Here is an 18,004-nt window from a genome sequence, read left to right as displayed (position 1 = left end):
ACCACATTAAAATAACATTGCTGCTGTCAGGAAAACTGTGAAAGGAATTTAATGTCACCCCAAACTTAATTAAACCAGCTTATGCTTATTTAGCATTTGCCTTCACATCATTGTTGATGGCTCCACTAAGGTATTTTTGTGTAAACAGAGCTTCCCTAATTAAATGGCTTATATCTGAGTCATTCAGCGATTTCACAACATACTTTGGGCAGTAATCATCACACTGGAGTGGTGAATGGGGATGGGAGGCCCTGAAGTGAATCACACAGAAGGAGGCCTCACAGGTCAGGAAAAGGATTTTTATAAAAGAAAGGAGAAGGGAGAGGATATATGTAATTTGAAAACTGGCTTTTGATTTCCTGCTCCAAAAGATTCATGGTATTTTCTGTTTCAATTCACTGCTCTGAACCACATGCTCTGTGACAGTATCTCAAAATCTAAGCAGTGATAAAAGCGAAGAAAAGGAAGCTCCTTTTTTTTTTTTATTACACTTGGAATATTAGTAAAGATGAAATTTGCAGTGAGGAATAGAGCTCCTGGAGACATACATTTAAAACTCTCTGGAATTTCTGGAATTGATCTAAAATTTCCAGAATCTGAGCTTATACCGTTCTCCTGTGAATATACTTAATAAATGTTGCTGGAAAAACATCAAGAGTTTCAAATGACATATTTTCACACTTGAATGCATCCTTTTGTTTTTTATCATTAAATAAAAATTTAAGCTAAGTAAATATAATATGTTAATAATATTTAATATGCTTGGCCAGTTATGCCATTAAGGACAAATGCTAACTACCTAATGAAAAATGCAGGTTTTTAATGCTGATTGAAATCTATGGGAAGTCAAAATTTTATTTAAATTCTATAGTTGCTTGCCATTGTATTTATTAACAGCTAAGTTATTGTGAAATGACTTGTGAAGCTGTATTTCTAGAATAAAATAGGAAGTCATAAATTACTGCCTGGAACTATTTTTTATAAGTATATAAGCAAAATGTAACATATTTATTTATTTATTGGTAGTACTGAGGGGTGAAACCCAGGGTCTTTCTACCTCTGGTCCATGCTCCGAGACCTATTTTTATACTTTATTTGGACACAGGGTCTCACTAAGTTGCTGAGAGAATCACTAAGTAGCTGAGGCTGGCTTTGTTTTTTTTTTTTTTTTTTTTTTGTTTCCAATGTCATTTATTTACGTGGATTACTTTGCTTGTAACTGTGGTTTTAGGGTACAATAAAGGAGGTATACAGATTATAAGATACAGTTATGTTCAAGTAGGTATTAGATTTGATAATTCAAAATATCTTAAGTTTTCAAAACATATTTGAAGATAAATTCAGAGATGACTAATGTATATTTATTAGAGTGTTCAGGTCTTGACATAATTTATAATGAGTATAGTTCACATTTGACAGTTAGGTTGAACTGCATAGTCTCAGAGATGAAATTTCCTTTTGTGAGCACAATGGCAGGAGATTAGTATTGCATAAGATTTTCAGTTTTCCAGCCGCTTACCAAGAATACCTGAATTCCTATCTAAGTCAGTGATGTGACTATATCATCTCAATTAGTGAAATTAAAAGGACTTTAAAAACCAATTTGACTAAAACAGATGATACAAAAAAAGATAATTCAAACATAGATTACATATTGGTCTGCACAGAAACTTCATGTCTGGAGAAAACTGAGGCTGGCTTTGAACCTGTGCGATCCTCCTGTCTCAGCCTCCCAAGCGCGGGGATTTACAAGTGTGCGCCACCACGCCCGGCTTAACATGTCTATTTTTAAATCTTCTTTGATTAAATTATTTGAGAGACCAGAATCAAGTATAGTATACTGAGCCTTAAAACTAATGATAGCCAGGTGTGGTGGTGCACGCTTGTAATCCCAGTATTCAGGAGGCTGAGACCTGAGGATCACAGTTCGTGGTCTCAGCTACTTAGTGACGCCTTATGCAACCTAGTGACACCCAGTTTCAAAATTAAGAATAAAAAATAGGGCTGGGGGTGCAGCTCGAAGGTAGAATACTCCCGGATTCCATCCCCAGTACCACAAAAAAAAAAAAAAATTAAGGATAACATATATATATATATATATATATATATATATATATGTATATAACATACACATAAGCTCATATAACTCATTGAGATGCTTTTTCAAAATAAAGAATAAAAAAATAGGGCAAGGAATGTAGCTCAGAGGTTGAATGCCCCTTGGTTACATATCCAGACCCGCAAAAAAAAAAAAAAAATTATGATTTTAAACACTCATTTAAATTAGATAAGGATTTAATAGTATCAAATTAAGGAAAACACGTTACCTGATAAAAGGAATAAAAATTATATTTTTATGCCTGTATATGAATCATTTGAGTATTTATTCCTTTAAAATTAGATTTCTGTGTTCAAATTTGTTTCATTTATAATTAGGCCTAAAACAGAATATATGGTAAACATATTGCATTCCTTTCTTAGTGGTAAGAATACATTTTATAATTTAAAATCAGTGTTATTTGAAAATCAAAATGTGCTGAAATGTAATTATTCATATTTGATATGCCAACTATTGCTTTAAATTTTTAAATTTTTATTAATATATTCTTACACTGAATTTCCAGGAAAATCTTTTTAAAAATTAAAAGTTTATCATTAGCTATTGCCTAATTTTTAAAAATTTATTTTAATGAAAACATTAATATGTTATATATCATACCACACTTGCTTACACAGTAAAAAAAAAAATTATCTAGAAATATAATCTAAGTCAACTTCTACAAATATCTCATTTAGGTGACCTTGCTAATGCCAATGAATGTATTTTACAATAACTCAGATTTTATTAGCTGGGAAAGAATTGATCTTATTATCTAAAGTTTAATAGATAAAAAAAACTACACCCTTAGGCTTATGGTTATCATTTTTTTGTTCTCTTATCTGTAAGATAAGCCAAAGTCTTAAGTTCTGTATTAAATATTTTTCAATTAAAAATCTACATGAAATATTATTTATCTATCAATATTTGGGATTCCTTTAGATTTTTTTTGTAAAATAACACCCTTTAATCGTGTCAAGGATAGGAAGGGATCATAAATTGCCCATTTATGGTTCAAACAAACTATAACACAGGACTTCTTCAGAACTGATTCAAAGGTTATCTTTCTTTTTGAAATACTTTTACATTTGAAACATCACAGCAGGTTTTTGAGATTTGTATAGTGTACTATTTTGATTTATTTTTTGCAAGTACTCCCTCAGAGCAAGACAGTATGTGAGAGAGTAGCCAGCTACATTGGTTTATCATATTCACAAAACAAGATGGAAAACACAAGTTTAATGATTCATGGTTTTATATTAGATATAAGTAAAAATTCCTGGGAAATTATGAATTATGATGAGGGCTGTTATGTGTTCTAAATAATTAAAAATATCTGTGATATTCTCTAATAGGCACACACACACACACACACACACACACACACTCCCTGAGTCTTATTCATTTCTTATTAAATTATTTTTAACCTTCGAGTTCTTGAGTAATTTGAAAGATTATTTAATGATCACTCAAGTTTATTTAATGAGGTCATCACATTTAATAATGCAATATGCCATGTTTATCATTATTCTAAAAGTAATTACTTTCCTTCGTTTATAAATCTTGCTGCATTATTATATTTCTAGATCTGGTATTTATTGGTTCAGCAAATAATAATTGAGGACTACAGAATGCAGACACACTACTTACAGAAACAAAAAACAATAGTAACAACATTTTCTCCACTTATCCAAGTACTCTAAACCAGCAAAAGATGGTAGAAATGTACAGGAATCTCACTCCTTTCAGAAACAACAATGAGAAAATGCATTTAGTGGGACATGGCAGCACTGAGACAGGAGGATCATAGGTTCATGGTCAGCCTTAGAATTTAGCAAGACACTTAGCAAATTAATGAGATCCCATTCAAAATAAAATATAAAATAGGGTTGGGAGTGTAGGTCAGACGTAGAATGCCCTTGGGTCTAATCTCCAAATCCACACACAAAATAAATAAATAAGTAAATCATTTGTTCCAGCTTTACCCAAATGAAACTACAGAGAGCAATGGAAGCCTAGCAAATCACTGCTTCTACTCTAAGAACAAAACTGCTTCAAGAGTCAGCCTGAGCTGGGCATGGTGGCACGCGCTTGTAATCCCAGCATTTGGGAGGCTGAGACCAGAGGATCGTGGTTCGCGGACAGCCTCAGCTACTCAGTGAGGCCCTCTGCAACTCAGTGAGACCCAGTTTCAAAATAAAGAATAAAAAATAGGGCAGGGGGTATAGCTCAGAGGTCAAATGCCTCTGGGTTCTATCCCCAGACTAGCAAAAAAAAAAAAAAAAAAAAAAAAAAAAAGTCAGCCTGAGCCTATAATACTACTGCATGGGCAGCATGGCCAAGTCAGAAGTGTACTAGTATTGGGAAGAGGTTTTAAAATGTATTAATGTACCAGTATTGGGAAAGATTTCCAATTTTGAAAATATATCGTTTGTACTAATGAAAACCAGGACTGTCAGGAAAAAGGGACTTGTAATTTACATTTCTAAAGAGAAGGAAAGAAATCCATAACCAGGGAAAAGGTCTCTTTACATTTCTAAAGAGAGATAGATGGCCTAAGGGATGGGAGGAAATCCCAAATCCTAGAGAAGCAATTTAACACATCTTGGGAGGGGAACAAAAGGTATAGAGGTCTGTGCCCCCCCTACCTCCAGGGCAGATCCTGCTGGGATGGAGACTAAGAGATAGGACAACATATCTACATATCACAGGACCTGCCACAGACTTGGTCAGGATAAGAACACTCAGCATACTGGGGTTTTTGGTAAATGCATTCGAATTGCCCCCCTGTGCCATTCTCCTATGGCATAGCGCTGTAACTATCTTCTGTATTTCTATCTTTTTAATAAACTTCTTTAAATCTTCAGCAAGAGTTCGGGCTAATGTGTATTTATACTTAGCTCATAACAAGAACCTGCAGTTTTTCTGTTTTTCTGTTTGTGTGGTTGTGTTGGGGGAATTATTTCTCCCCTCACACACCAAACATATTTCACCACAACAAGAAGGATCACAACTTAGCCAGGCGTGGTGGTGCAAACTTGTAATCCCCGCACTTGGGAGGTGGAGACTGGAGGTCCATGCAGGTTTGAAGCCAACCTTGCTGGCTTAAGAGACCCTTATTCCAAATAAAATATAAAATAGGTCTGGGAATATATCCTGGAGGTACAGGGGTTCTATCCCCAGTACCACCAAAAAAAAAAAAAAAAAAAAAAAAGAAAAAAAGAAAAAAAGAAAAAGGATCACAACTTAGGGAAGTCCTCCAGAATTAGTGAGACCTTGTTTCAAAATAAAAAGTAAAATAGGTCTGGGAGTATACTTCAAAGAAGGACATCCCTGGATTCAATCCCAGAACTACAACACAAAATTAAAGAGTCTATCTTACCATATTTTCCATTTAGTTTCTTATCTAAACTCTGGGAAAACATCACATATATTGGCAAGTTATTCTAAATTTATTATTTAAATGGCCTTCAGAAGGTACAATAGTATTATTTTACTAATTAAAGAAGGAAACCCAGCCAGGGATACTAACACAGGCCTCTAGACCAGATACTCCAGAGGCCAAGGAAGAAGTATTTCTTGAGCCCAGGAACTTGAGACCAGCCTGAGCAACAAAGTGAGACTGAGTTTCTAAATAACAACAATGACAACAATAACAACAACAACAATAATAATGATTATAATAAAGGAATCTAGACTCTACAAATTTTAGGTGACTTTTCCAAAAGCACACTTAGTGACAAGGTGAGATCCAGAATAAAAGTGTGCAAAACATACATGACTATGAGGAGATAGGAAGGAAATAGGCAGATAGGGAAGAGGCCTAGGTAGAAAAAGTTAATTTCCTGAGTTTCCTGAGGGGCGACAAATACCTGAAATTCCAAAGGCTCAGAGATAAGAAGGACCAGAGCTTCACAAAAGCCATCTGTTTACTAATCAACAAACCCACCAACAAGTCTGGCATTGCTGAATGGAGATTCCTCAAGGACTTGCAAATACCTATGCAAATCCTGAGAGCTGCTTCCCAGAATTCCCAAAGTCACCCTAACCAAAAGAGGTCTCAAATGGTCAGGCCTTTGCCTTAGTCAGACAGCAAATGGGGGCTTTTCCCTTTCAGGACCCCCTCCCCTTTTGGGGAACTGTTCTCTCTCTCGCAGGTCATGTTAGCCCTGAGAGAAGGCAGAGTGCAAGTGATGGCATGTGGCCCAGGATGCTCTCGGTAGTGACCTGAAGGCCTCTGCTGGACATCAAGGCTGACCAGGGCCCCTAAGGGTGACCTGCACCTCTTTTCTGGCAGTTCGTGTGGACTCTGGGAGAAAGTAGTTTGTAATTGACGGCACTTGGCTTGGGCGACACTCGGGTAGTGACCTGAAGACAGCTACTGGACAACAAAGACCCAACAGCCCTTTTGGGGTGTTTGGCCACTTTTCTCTATTCCCTTCTGTCAGATCGCGTGGACTCTGGAAAGAAAGCAGCCTGCAACTAAAGGCAATTTGGGTCGGGCTACTCTCAGGTATTGTCCTGAAGGCAGCTGCTGGACCCCAGAGTTCCAGCCCCTTTGCGGGTGTTCAGCCACCTTTCCCCATTCCCTGCTGCTTCCAATAAACCTTTTACTCCCCTTCCTGAGGTCTGTGGGTGTCATTCTTCACTCACCATAGACCAGAACCCTGTACGGAGATGCTGAGTTTCTTCTCAAGAAACTCTGTTTCATCTATGATGAAACTCCAGGTTTCTTCTCAGGAAACCCCCCTTTTCATCTTGGGGGGCCTCAGAAGAAACCCCCGTTTCAACTATAAGAGTAGTACATCCCCAGTCTATTTTCTTAAGTGCATATTATTAAATATACTACAGAGAATGCCATGGTTTGATCGCTCCATCAACATTCAAATGGGACAATGAACTGAAGCTTTACTAAGAATGTAAGTATAATTCAGCACATTTTAAAAAATGTGTTCTTCACCCTCTATCCCTGAGAACTATCTTTCTAATTTATTTAAAATAAAGTAAAATTATTTGTAAAACTTTTAAATTAATACATAAGATTGTCCTAAGAAGGACAAAGCAGTGAAAGTTCTTCCTGTGGTACAGGCAGTAAAGGAAAGGGGTATATTTTCTGTGAAGAATTAAAAACTAATAGTAGCATCAATTATCATCTAGCACTTGAACATATAAAACACATTAAAATGAATTAGTCAGCCAGGGGTGGTGGCTCAGACTTGTAATCTCAGCACTTGGAAGGATGAGGCAGGAGGTTTGCGGAGATTCAAAGCCACTAAGCTACTTAGTGAGGCTCTCGGCAACTTAGTGAGACCCTGTTTCCAAATAAAATATAGAATAGGTCTGGGAGTATAACCTAGAGGTAGAAAACCTCCTGTGTTCCATCCCTGTACCACACACACACACACACACACACACACACACACACACATGAATTAGTCCTCCAGAATATCATTTTGTATTAAAGTTCTCAGCAATCATTGTTGAGTTCTTATCAATTTCCAAGCAAGCATATATTTAATTAAAATTTTTAATAAACATTGTATTTATTTGGGAATTAAATTGGAGTATTCACATAATGCTCTAAATCCCCCATCTCATATGGACCCACATACACCTGCATATTTTGAGAATAAGAATTCAAGATTTCCTTTTTATTATTCCTACCAGGACTGTATATCCACTTTTAAATCTCCTGTATAAACATAGGGATATGTAGTAGTGTAGGAATTTGTGTCTTAAAGTTTTCTCAAAGCTATTTCGAGCTAATTTGAGCCATAACAAATTTCAGATAATTTTACAAACATAATAGGATTTAGTTTTAAATTCTTTGGTGAAGTAATTAATGGTAGAAAATGTGTGAACTTCCTAAACATTGGAAAGTTGCTAGAAATAATGCTAAAGAAACAGATATGAATCATAGTGCAAATTTTGGAATTTATTATTAAATAAAATTTCTGTGAAATTTTGTTCATCTTTCTAATATTGCATATCTGTTGGCTCAATTGAAAGAAAATTAAAATTAATAAAATGAATAAAAAATGATAAAAATAAAAAAAAATAAAAAATAATAAAATGAATAAAAACATTGACAAGGATGGCTAAACTATTGAACATGAATATCCAATAGTCCATTTTGACCAAGTACTTAAAAATTTATAGGAGCTAAAGCTTAAAAAAAATCTATGTTATTATTTACTACTGTGATAAGCTAATAAATATATGTTTTCCTTTCTTAAAAATGCACTAATGTAGCGAAGCTCAGTGTTATATGCCTGTAATCCAAACACTTGAAAGGCTGAGACAAGTGAAGCACAGATTCCAGGCTAGGTCATGGACTTAGCAAGAGCCTGTTTTAAAAAATAAAAAGTGAAATAGGGATAGGGGTATAGCCAAGAGTTAGAACATCCCTGGGTTCAATCATGACTCACACACACACACACACACACACACACAGAGATGTAATTAAAATAGGTTAACTATATTTTTTCCCTTTGTTCAATGTATTTTCTGTTGTGGCTGAAGGAAATTTTCATAAATTTGACTGGCTTAAAACAGTGCCAAACCTACTGTCTCACAGTTTTGGAGGCCAGAAATCAAAGTTGAAGTATCTGTAGGACTGAAAGAACTATAATGTTCTTTCTGGTTCATTTAGAAAATAACTTGTTTCTTTGTTTTCAGAAATTCTAAAGGCCACCTATGCACTTCTTGGCCTGTGATCTCTTCCTCTATTTTCCAGGTCAGCAAGTTGCATTTTATCTGTTTCTCCTCTCCTTATCCCTTCTTTCTCTTCTCTTCCATAATCATGTCTTAACTAAAATTCTACACTCCTGCCTCCCTCTTATAAAACCCTTTGTGATTACATTGGACTCACCTGGTTAATCAGGATAAACTCCTTATCTCAAAATCCTTCACTTAACAATACCTGAAAGTAAGTTCCTTTTGCCATTTCAGGTAATATGTTCACAGGTTTTGGGGATTAGGATGTGGAGATCTTTGGACAACCATTATTCTGTACACATGGACTGTAATATCATGTGTTTACTTATTTATTTATAACAAAATACATATATTCATACATATCTGAACATGTATGAAATAAAAATTTTCATTTTATTACCTGGAAAAAATTCCTTTTTAACCAATAATTCCATTTGTAAATAGTCTTTATGTTGTTACCCTCTTTTTAAAAAATTTCTTGGAGAGGGCTGACAGTGCTGGGTATTGAACCAGGACCATTCTACTTTTTAGTTTCAACTCCTAAAATTTTTAAAATTTGATTTGAAACAGAGAAACAGAGTCTCACTAATTTTCTGAAGGTCTGTGTTGGTGAGGCTAACCTTGAACCTGTGAGCCTCCCAAGTACTTGTATTATAGGGACGTACGACTATACTCATCTAGTTTGCCTTCTTTTAAGCAAAACAATTAAAAAATGTTTATCAGAGTCATGTGTAACTTATACTCTTACTTAACTCTCAAAGTTAAATATTACTATTAAGTCTTAAATCTGAAAAGAACAAGTTATCACAAAAGACATGTTAAAAAGTTAAGATTCACAACAGAAGGGTCTTTAAAGAGGTGCCATGGGCATTTCCACAATGATAGAGTTAAAATGTCTGTGGAATATTTGGTAGAAATTCAGTCCTCATTGTTATGCTTCCATTTAGAAACATATGACCAAATTGTTAAGCTATTCTTACACAGTTAAGAAAGTTGACAAGAAGCATTTTGTAAAAATGAAATCTTTCATGGCCTATGTGCAGGTCCTGTTTTTTCCCTACTCGCAGGAACTACGATTAATGATCAGAGAGCATTGCCTGAGTGGTCACCTACCCATGGGAGTGCCCACACCATAGCCTTTGGAGTCTATGAGGCCTCCGATCTGTGTCAGGTTGCAGTTCCGCTGGGTGACAAACTCGATGGTCGTGGACTCCATGAGGAATGCATAGTCTGAGGTGAGGACCCGCTGGATGCCCTCCTCATTGCTCTTCACCAGCACCGACTGTCTCCTGCTACTCATGAAGGCCCACATTTTGTCATACGTGGAGATTTTTGATTTCTGGGGGAAATAAAAATATGTTTAAATGAGAAGAAAACTATTTCTTGGTTGGTTTCTATGTAATCCTATAATATTTAGGTATAGTTTAATTTACTCTTACCACCCTCTAATTATATTACTAAGGAAATATCTTAAAAATAAAACAAATACCTGGATTCAATGTTTTATGATAGCACTTCTTTATCAGATTGACAAGTATAACAAATATATCAAGTGTCTTAATGCTTAAAATTTCAAACTTGCCAGTTTTATTTTATAGAAAATAATACAAATTTAATAAGAAGACTTTTCTGTGCTTGTATGTTTCGTGAGTATCTTTTGTGTATAATTTTATTCTTCAACATTACTATAGCATCAAATTTAGACACAAATGCTGGACACAGACTGATACTGTCAGAATATAAGAATTTTTGTTTTTCAACATAATTGATCGAATATAACATAAATGTCACATTAACCCCCAAGGATACACAAATATATAGATTAAAGAGATGAGGAAAATGTGTTACAGATAGATTAAAGAGATGAGGAAAATGTGTTACAGATGGTGTTACATAGAAGGATGACCACATTTCTACTGAGACACATCTGGCCACCATGAAACCTCTTTTAGCATGCCTAAAGTAAAGCAAAAATCTATTAATCAGAAGTGTTAACTAAAAATTCTAGACCAATAAAATTTAATAGATTTATAATTAACTGAATAATCTTAGTAAGGTTTTCTGGAATTTCATCACTGAATGAAAAAAATCAGGTTTTTTTTTCCCCATAGGAACTGATAAAGCATAAACTTAAAAAAGGTTAGCAGTACTGATTGAGAGCTTATAGGTAAAATGCTTATCCTTGTTCAAAACTTATACAAAACTAAGAAAATACTACTGAAGTTATAAACACAACAAGGATATATTCACCATGCTGGTTACACAGTCAAAAAGTCAAAACTGTTTTTCAAACAAATATATTTATAATGAACAAGATTATATATACATTATCTTATTTAGATCTTAAGTTTATTTTCTCTTCTACATGTACAAAGTCATAAATATGATATTAGCACTATTTCCACTAAAAGGAAGAGATACAAAAAAATTCTGCCACTCAAAAAATTTTGCCAATCCTTCAATAATAAAATGGAAAGAAAGACCTGATTGTTTACTTAAAAATAAACTAAAGGTGCAACAAATGCTTCATAAAAACAGACAGCATTAGGGCTAAGAATGAACAAAAATACAAAATTTTGTTTTCCAGTGAAAAAATAAACACACTAAAAGGTAAATGCTGTAGTATCTGAAAGAATGCAGGTAAAACACCTAGTGTAAGATTGACAGGAATATTAGTTTCACAAACTAGAGTTTCATGTATTTTCCTTTTTTAAGAAAAATAGAAAAATGTTGGTGATAGGTGATAGAAAGATATTAAAGGTGAAAAGAAAAAATAGAGTCCATTGAAATAAAATTTATATTAAAATTCAAGATAAAAATGTAAACCAGAAGTTAAATATTGGAAAATAGATTTCAATTTTTTTTTCAGAAAAATATAAAGGAGAAAGTGTCCCAATGGAAATAAAATGTACTGATATGTAATGGATGAGTCTAAGAGAGAGAGAGAGAGAGAGAGAGAGTTAGATAGATATCAGGAGTATTTCTAGGCTGAGAAAACAGTGAAGAGATGTGTAAGAGTCTCCTAGAAGTCCTAAAACTTACCAGAGTTTCAGAAGAGTCATGCCATTCTCTTTTATTGGAAGAGTTTTGAATAAAATTCTCCCTACCTATTTATTATCAGTGCAATTTTTTCTTTAATGGGGTCAACTCATTCTTTAATTTAGAATATAATTACTGAATTAGATGTGCCAGGCATAATTCCCAAGATTCATTAGGTTCCAGGTATCACAAATAATTAACATGAAAAAACAAAATAGGAGCCGGGCATGGTGGCGCACACTCCTATTTCCAGCATTTGGGAGGCCGAGACAGGAGAATCATGGTTCAAGGACAGTCTCAGCTACTTAGTTAGGCCCTTTGCAACTCAAGGAGACCCTGTTTCAAAATAAAAAAAATAGGGCTGGGGATGTAGCTTAGAGGTAGAATGCCCCTGGGTTCCATCTTCAGTACCGAAAAACAAAAATAGGTATTTGCCATCATTGAAACAGTGAGGAAATAAAAAAGATATGAAGAAGATTAGGGATGGCTGATGAAATTAAATTAACATCTTGAGATCACTGAGCTGCTCTGTGGATAAAGAATCAGTAGTGGCAAAAGTTGGATATAGTTACGACCATGTACGAGCATGTAACATCCGTGCAGGAAAGAGGCAATACCTGTACTAGGGAAATGGTGTTAAAGATGATGAGACATTTAAAAATTCAAGACATAATATACATAGGCAATAGTTATTTTAGAATATAGGACACTAATAAGAAGCTTAGACTGACTTTGATATCTGGTTTAAATTTGAGCTTCACTGAGAGACAGAGAAATTTAAAAAAAGGAAAAGGTAAATTTGGGGTTAGCCAGGATTTAGAAGAGCCTGAGGAATCCCCACATGGACCTGTCATGTAAAGTTACATATGTGAGTCTAAAGTTCAGTGGAGATATCAGATCTAAAAGATGTGTCTTTTTGGAGTTACCTTATACATGGATGACAAAGTAAATGGATCAGAAAAAGAATAGAGAAAGAGATAAATCCTAGAATAAAGGGTTTGCGCAATTTAAAATTTCAATGGCTTGCACAGAAGGCAAAGACTCTAAGTCAAACATTAAAAGGAGAAAAGGGAGATGAAGGAAGAAAATTGAGAATTATAGTACTGCAGAAATCAAGGCAAGAGAATGTTCAGTGAGGTAAGTGATCATCTGTTTCATCTGTAGTGATTTTACTAACACCACAAACAATAAAAACCTTTGAGTTTGGAAATAAAGGGCTCCTTGGTTATTGAGTTAATTGAGGAAAGTGAAACACTTAGAAGTCACATTGAAGTGGATTAAGAAAGGATTTGGGGAAAGTATATTGAAGCCAATAAGTAAGAAAAAAAAAAAAAACAGGAAGTAAGACTCTGAAGAAGAGATCAAGGCTAGAAGAGAAAAGAATATTTTATTTCACGTAAAGATTTTCTGATGGAAGAGATTTAACAGGTATAAATGCCAATGAAGAGATATTTCAAAAGAAAGGGGTTTAAATGTCAGTGAAAAAGAAAATCAATAACACAAAACTCCTTTGACTAACACTCTTTCCCCTTCTCATGATAAACACTGTTGTGCTCCTCTGAGTTTGACCTTTTGATGCCACATGCTAGTGATATCACATAGTATTTGCCTTCTATTCCCTGGCACATGTCTCTTAGCATGGTGACTACAGTTTAGTTACTGTATTATATACTTAAGATTTGCTAAGAGAGTACATCTGAGATGTTCTTAATAGGAAAAGAAATGTTAAATTATGAATAAGTTAACTACATTAATTCTGGTAATTATTTTGCAATGTGTATGCATATATACGTATATATGATAAATATCATGTATACTATAAATACATAAAACTTTTATTTGTTAATTATACCTCAATAAAGGTAGAAAAATGATGCAAATTTCATAACAATGTACCTTTCAATAAACAGGGATTTAAAATACTCAATTGACCTCTGATTTCAAAATATTTACATTAAATACACAAGTTATCATACAGTATAAGAGCTATCATATTTGGAGAAAATAAGAAACCCCAGATAGATTTATTTTTTTATATTTATTTTTGGTGGTACTGAGGTTTCTGGAAACTCTTCTATGACCGGGCTATATTCCCAGACCTATTTTATATTTTTTTATTTGGAAACAGTCTCCTAAGCCAGCACAGCTGGCTTCGAACCTGCGCGATCCTCCTGTCTCTGCCTCCCAAGCATGGGGATTACAAACGTGCACCACCATGCCTGGCGTTAGATTTATTTTAGTAAATAGAAAATTGTCAGGTAGGTAATATAATAATAATAATAATAATAATAATAATAATAATAATAGTTGTCTATACTCATGGTAGAATAGACTGTAGGATCTTGAAGAGTAGTCAAAGATGGAAGCTACCCTAGTTAAAGATCAAAACAAAAATGCACATAAGATCAATAAGAAGATAATTAATGATGAAATTAATAACCAGATATTTATATGTTGAATGTGAAAGTCATGCACAAACTGACCTAGAACAAGGCTATATCAAGTTTCAGTATGAACTGAAGACTTGTGGATGGCTATGGGAATTTTTGAAAGAATTCTCTGAAATGGACTTCATCAATTTCTTGTGATAGATTATAGTCAGATTCATTCAATGAAGAAGCTACTGATCATAGCCAACCAGAAAATATAATATGTACAAAATGGCTGAAGCAAAATGTTCACAGCTTTCCTAGGTCCTCAGGCCATAGTACTATGGAGAAGCACGGACTAGCCTCTCCTGCCCATTGCTGCTCCCAAAATTGTTAGGATAGCCTTTCCAAAAGAACATTTTACACACAAAAAATATGAAAGATAAAAAACAGGTAGTAAGCTAAGCACACCATAAAATAATTCTCCATAAAAGAAGAAGTTATAACAAATTATAGTATGATGAAGAAACTACTCAAATTGACTGTAGCCAAGTAAAAGATTTATTTAATTAGTAGGAAAATTTAAAGTACATGTTGTTCTGTTTCTTTCCTTCAAAAATGAGAAAATGAAGGTCACTTGCTGAGACAAAAATTACCATTCAAGTTAGATAGAATTTGACATGATTCTTTTATAGAAGAATTTTAATTACCTAAAAAGATAATAACTTCCTTGGCAAAAAAATAAAAAGTTTCTAAGTATTATCCTTACAGTTATATTGTACATAATAATTGAGACAGATAAAACCAAGCAAATAAATTTAAAACATGTCTCAGAGATATTGCAGGAAATGCATATGAAAACAAAGCAGTGTGAAGGGAAAACATTTTAAGCTTTATAAAGTCGTTTTGTTTTCTCATCTAACTGAGCATATCTGCCATTGTGAATACTATAATAGGATTTTTTCTATTTTATTCTTCCTTTTCTTAAATCGGCCTCAAGTTAATGGCAATTTTTCCATGTTGCTTTGGATAGATTGGGGACATCAATGTTTAGCAACATTTATTTATTTTTTAAATGCTGAGGCTTATAAGCTGATTTGTTTTTTGCTAGATCAGCACAAAACCAGTTCATAAGACACTGTCTGCTTATAAAAGCAGTTTTCATGAACTATAAAACATCAACAAAAAGATAAAAGAAAATATTCCTGTCAGAATAAACATTAACAAAGTAAAAAATACAACTGGTTTTAAAACTCACAATTTAAATGTGTTGGATTAGCTTCTACCAGGATTCTAAATTAAATTGCCTACCTAAAAATTATTTGCCTTTTTGCAGGTATCAACTAGAAACATTTAAGAAAATTGTTTTGAACATTTTAGAGGGTTTTAAAACTAAGATATCAGTGTAAAGAACACACTTTGTAATTTTACTTCTATTCCTTCTAAAATGTTATTGAAAACTAGTAAGGTAAGAAATTTTAAATCACATGCATAGGTCTCCTCTCCTCAGGAGCAACATATTTGGCAAATGTAAAATCATCTTTTTAAAGTAAGAATTTAGAATTAACTTTTTAAATACGTTCCAGAGAAAATTTTCCATGAATTAATTGGGAAAAAAATGACAATAATTTTTTAAATGATGAAACCATAAAGTACTAATAATACAAAGAAAATTGCATAATGTTTTATAATGATTTTAATGTTTTTATACATAATATTAGAGGTGTTTTCTTCAACTCGGGTTCTTACAAATATTAAGCATAGAGCAAACATCTTAAATTAGTTGATTAGCTTTAAAATAAAAATTTTAAATTACAAATCCCACTTTTTCTAGTTTATAAAACAATCATTAATAAATGCTTTGTCTCCTAAATAATTAATCTGACAGAATTAGTTGAGCTTTGGTATATAAACATATTTGACAAAATTAATAAAAGAAGAATAATTTCTGTTAATTTTTCACAACTATCAAAGTAAATATCATTTTACTTGACATTCAAGTTATTTATTTTTAATCAATTTCATGTGGAAAGTTTTATTTGTAATATTAAAAATATTCAGCTATAAGTACTATAAGAATATTTCTTATTGTATTATGAAAAATTGCATTTAATAGTTACTGATATATGGTTTGAGAAAGGCTTATACCAAGGTGTCCCTTGGTAAAGGAGAATTTATTTGAGATTTGCATTTTAATTTTTTATTACAGCAAGTAAATTACCAACAATACTAGAACATATGTGCTAGGTGAGAACAGCTGAGCCCTATCAGGACTCATCTGACCTTGGTCACTAGGAAATTAGAGTTAATACAGGAAAACAGGACTGAAGCCATATGTGGTTCATATCAGAGGTGGATCTGAGGCTGGTGCAGTGATCTGAAAAGCATTTGGTTGTTAGCAAACCTGTCATTCCTTGGAATAATTCTGGCAGTTTTATCTCAAAGCATCTGCAATCTCTTAAGACAGGATATTTGAAGCGAAGGACAATGAAAAAGGGAGAATTGCTCGACTGTGTGTTACAGTGGATTAATAAAAGTAAAAAAGAACAGTATGACTGAGCATAAGAAGATAGGCAGCAAATTGAAGACTGTTTGGAGCAGTTAAAGACCAATATTATTTTATTTTAGGTAGTTAAAATGGCATTTGATAGTTCATTTTGCACCATTCACAATTCCTCATCATGAGTCCTGGTCATTGCATTTTATCCTTTAAATGGAGATGCCTTTAAATTTTCTGATCAGATTTTTTTTCATATAAATAACAGTCAACAACAATACATTTTACTGCCATTCAGACAAAATGAAGTACAGTTAGAAAAATTTATCACACTGGGTCTAAGCAGGACCTTGAATAGGCCACAATTTCTTAGCACTATCTAATAAGAACATCCTTACCAAGATCATTGAAATGTTATGAGGAATAAATGAAAAATGCACCTTATGTCATTTTGACAAGCCATAAAGATCTCTTCAGATATAGGCATTTATTTTTTTCATGTTTCATGTAGCCAATCAATTGAGAATAATAGAGGCTCTATATACCGTTATTAACGCATACCCACAGTGTTCTTATATCTATGCCTTTATCTTAAGAATAATTTATAATATTTCAAAAATATAATATTTTCCCTATAATAGTATCCCATTGCCCTAGTAAGCAAGATTAGCAAAAATAAAAAATATCCTGAGTTTTTACTGAGGGAGATATATGAACCAGCATGTTCTATAGCGTCACATCTTTCGAGGAGAGAAGGCACAAAGGTGTTATGTTAAATTTTAGCTCATTCCACTCAACAATTCATTTGCTTACATATTGATTCACTAGTTCTTTTATTCTAATACTTGCTGAACACCAACTCATTGTAAAGGGCCCTGCCAGGACTGTACATGCAGGGATTAACTGAAGACAAAGTATGGCCACTATCCTGGCATTCTCATGATGCATGACCAACTCTAAATTGTAACATAGTGAATTATAAATGCCATGACAAAAGATAGCTGGGGTGTAATCTAAAGAGATTGATGAAAGATGAAATGATACAAAATCAGAAAAAGTCATTTCTATTCCTATTCCCTTAATAATCAATCACAGTTTTTCTAGGTCACTTACTCTCTCAATAATTGAAGGTCTCAGATATGAATAGCAGTGGCAAAAACAAACCAAACCAAAGAAAAACAAACAAAATCACCAATAAACCCATCCCTCTGCATTTGAAACTCTTAAAAGAATTATCTTCTTCACCATTACCTCGTTTTTATTTTCTAAATTGCTTTGAGAGCT

General features: G+C 33.6%; 1 protein-coding gene across 3 annotated transcripts in view; it reads right to left on the bottom strand.

Moving 5' to 3' along the window:
* The window catches only part of GRIK2 (glutamate ionotropic receptor kainate type subunit 2), a gene marked incomplete at both ends in the record, with an annotated part of 700,362 nt that overhangs the window by 28,135 nt on the left and 654,223 nt on the right, over positions 1 to 18,004 (bottom strand). For all 3 annotated transcript variants that reach the window (XM_080700516.1, XM_080700517.1, XM_080700518.1), the window contains one exon: positions 9,929 to 10,154. In XM_080700516.1, the coding sequence (XP_080556642.1) occupies positions 9,929 to 10,154 (226 nt within the window). The remainder of the gene's footprint in view (positions 1 to 9,928; positions 10,155 to 18,004) is intronic.

This window comes from Muscardinus avellanarius (assembly GCF_963383645.1).
Source record: "Muscardinus avellanarius genome assembly, chromosome: 8".
NCBI classification, from domain to species: domain Eukaryota; kingdom Metazoa; phylum Chordata; class Mammalia; order Rodentia; family Gliridae; genus Muscardinus; species Muscardinus avellanarius.
Note: the sequence above shows the minus strand (reverse complement) of the source record. Positions and strands in the feature narration are given on the sequence as shown.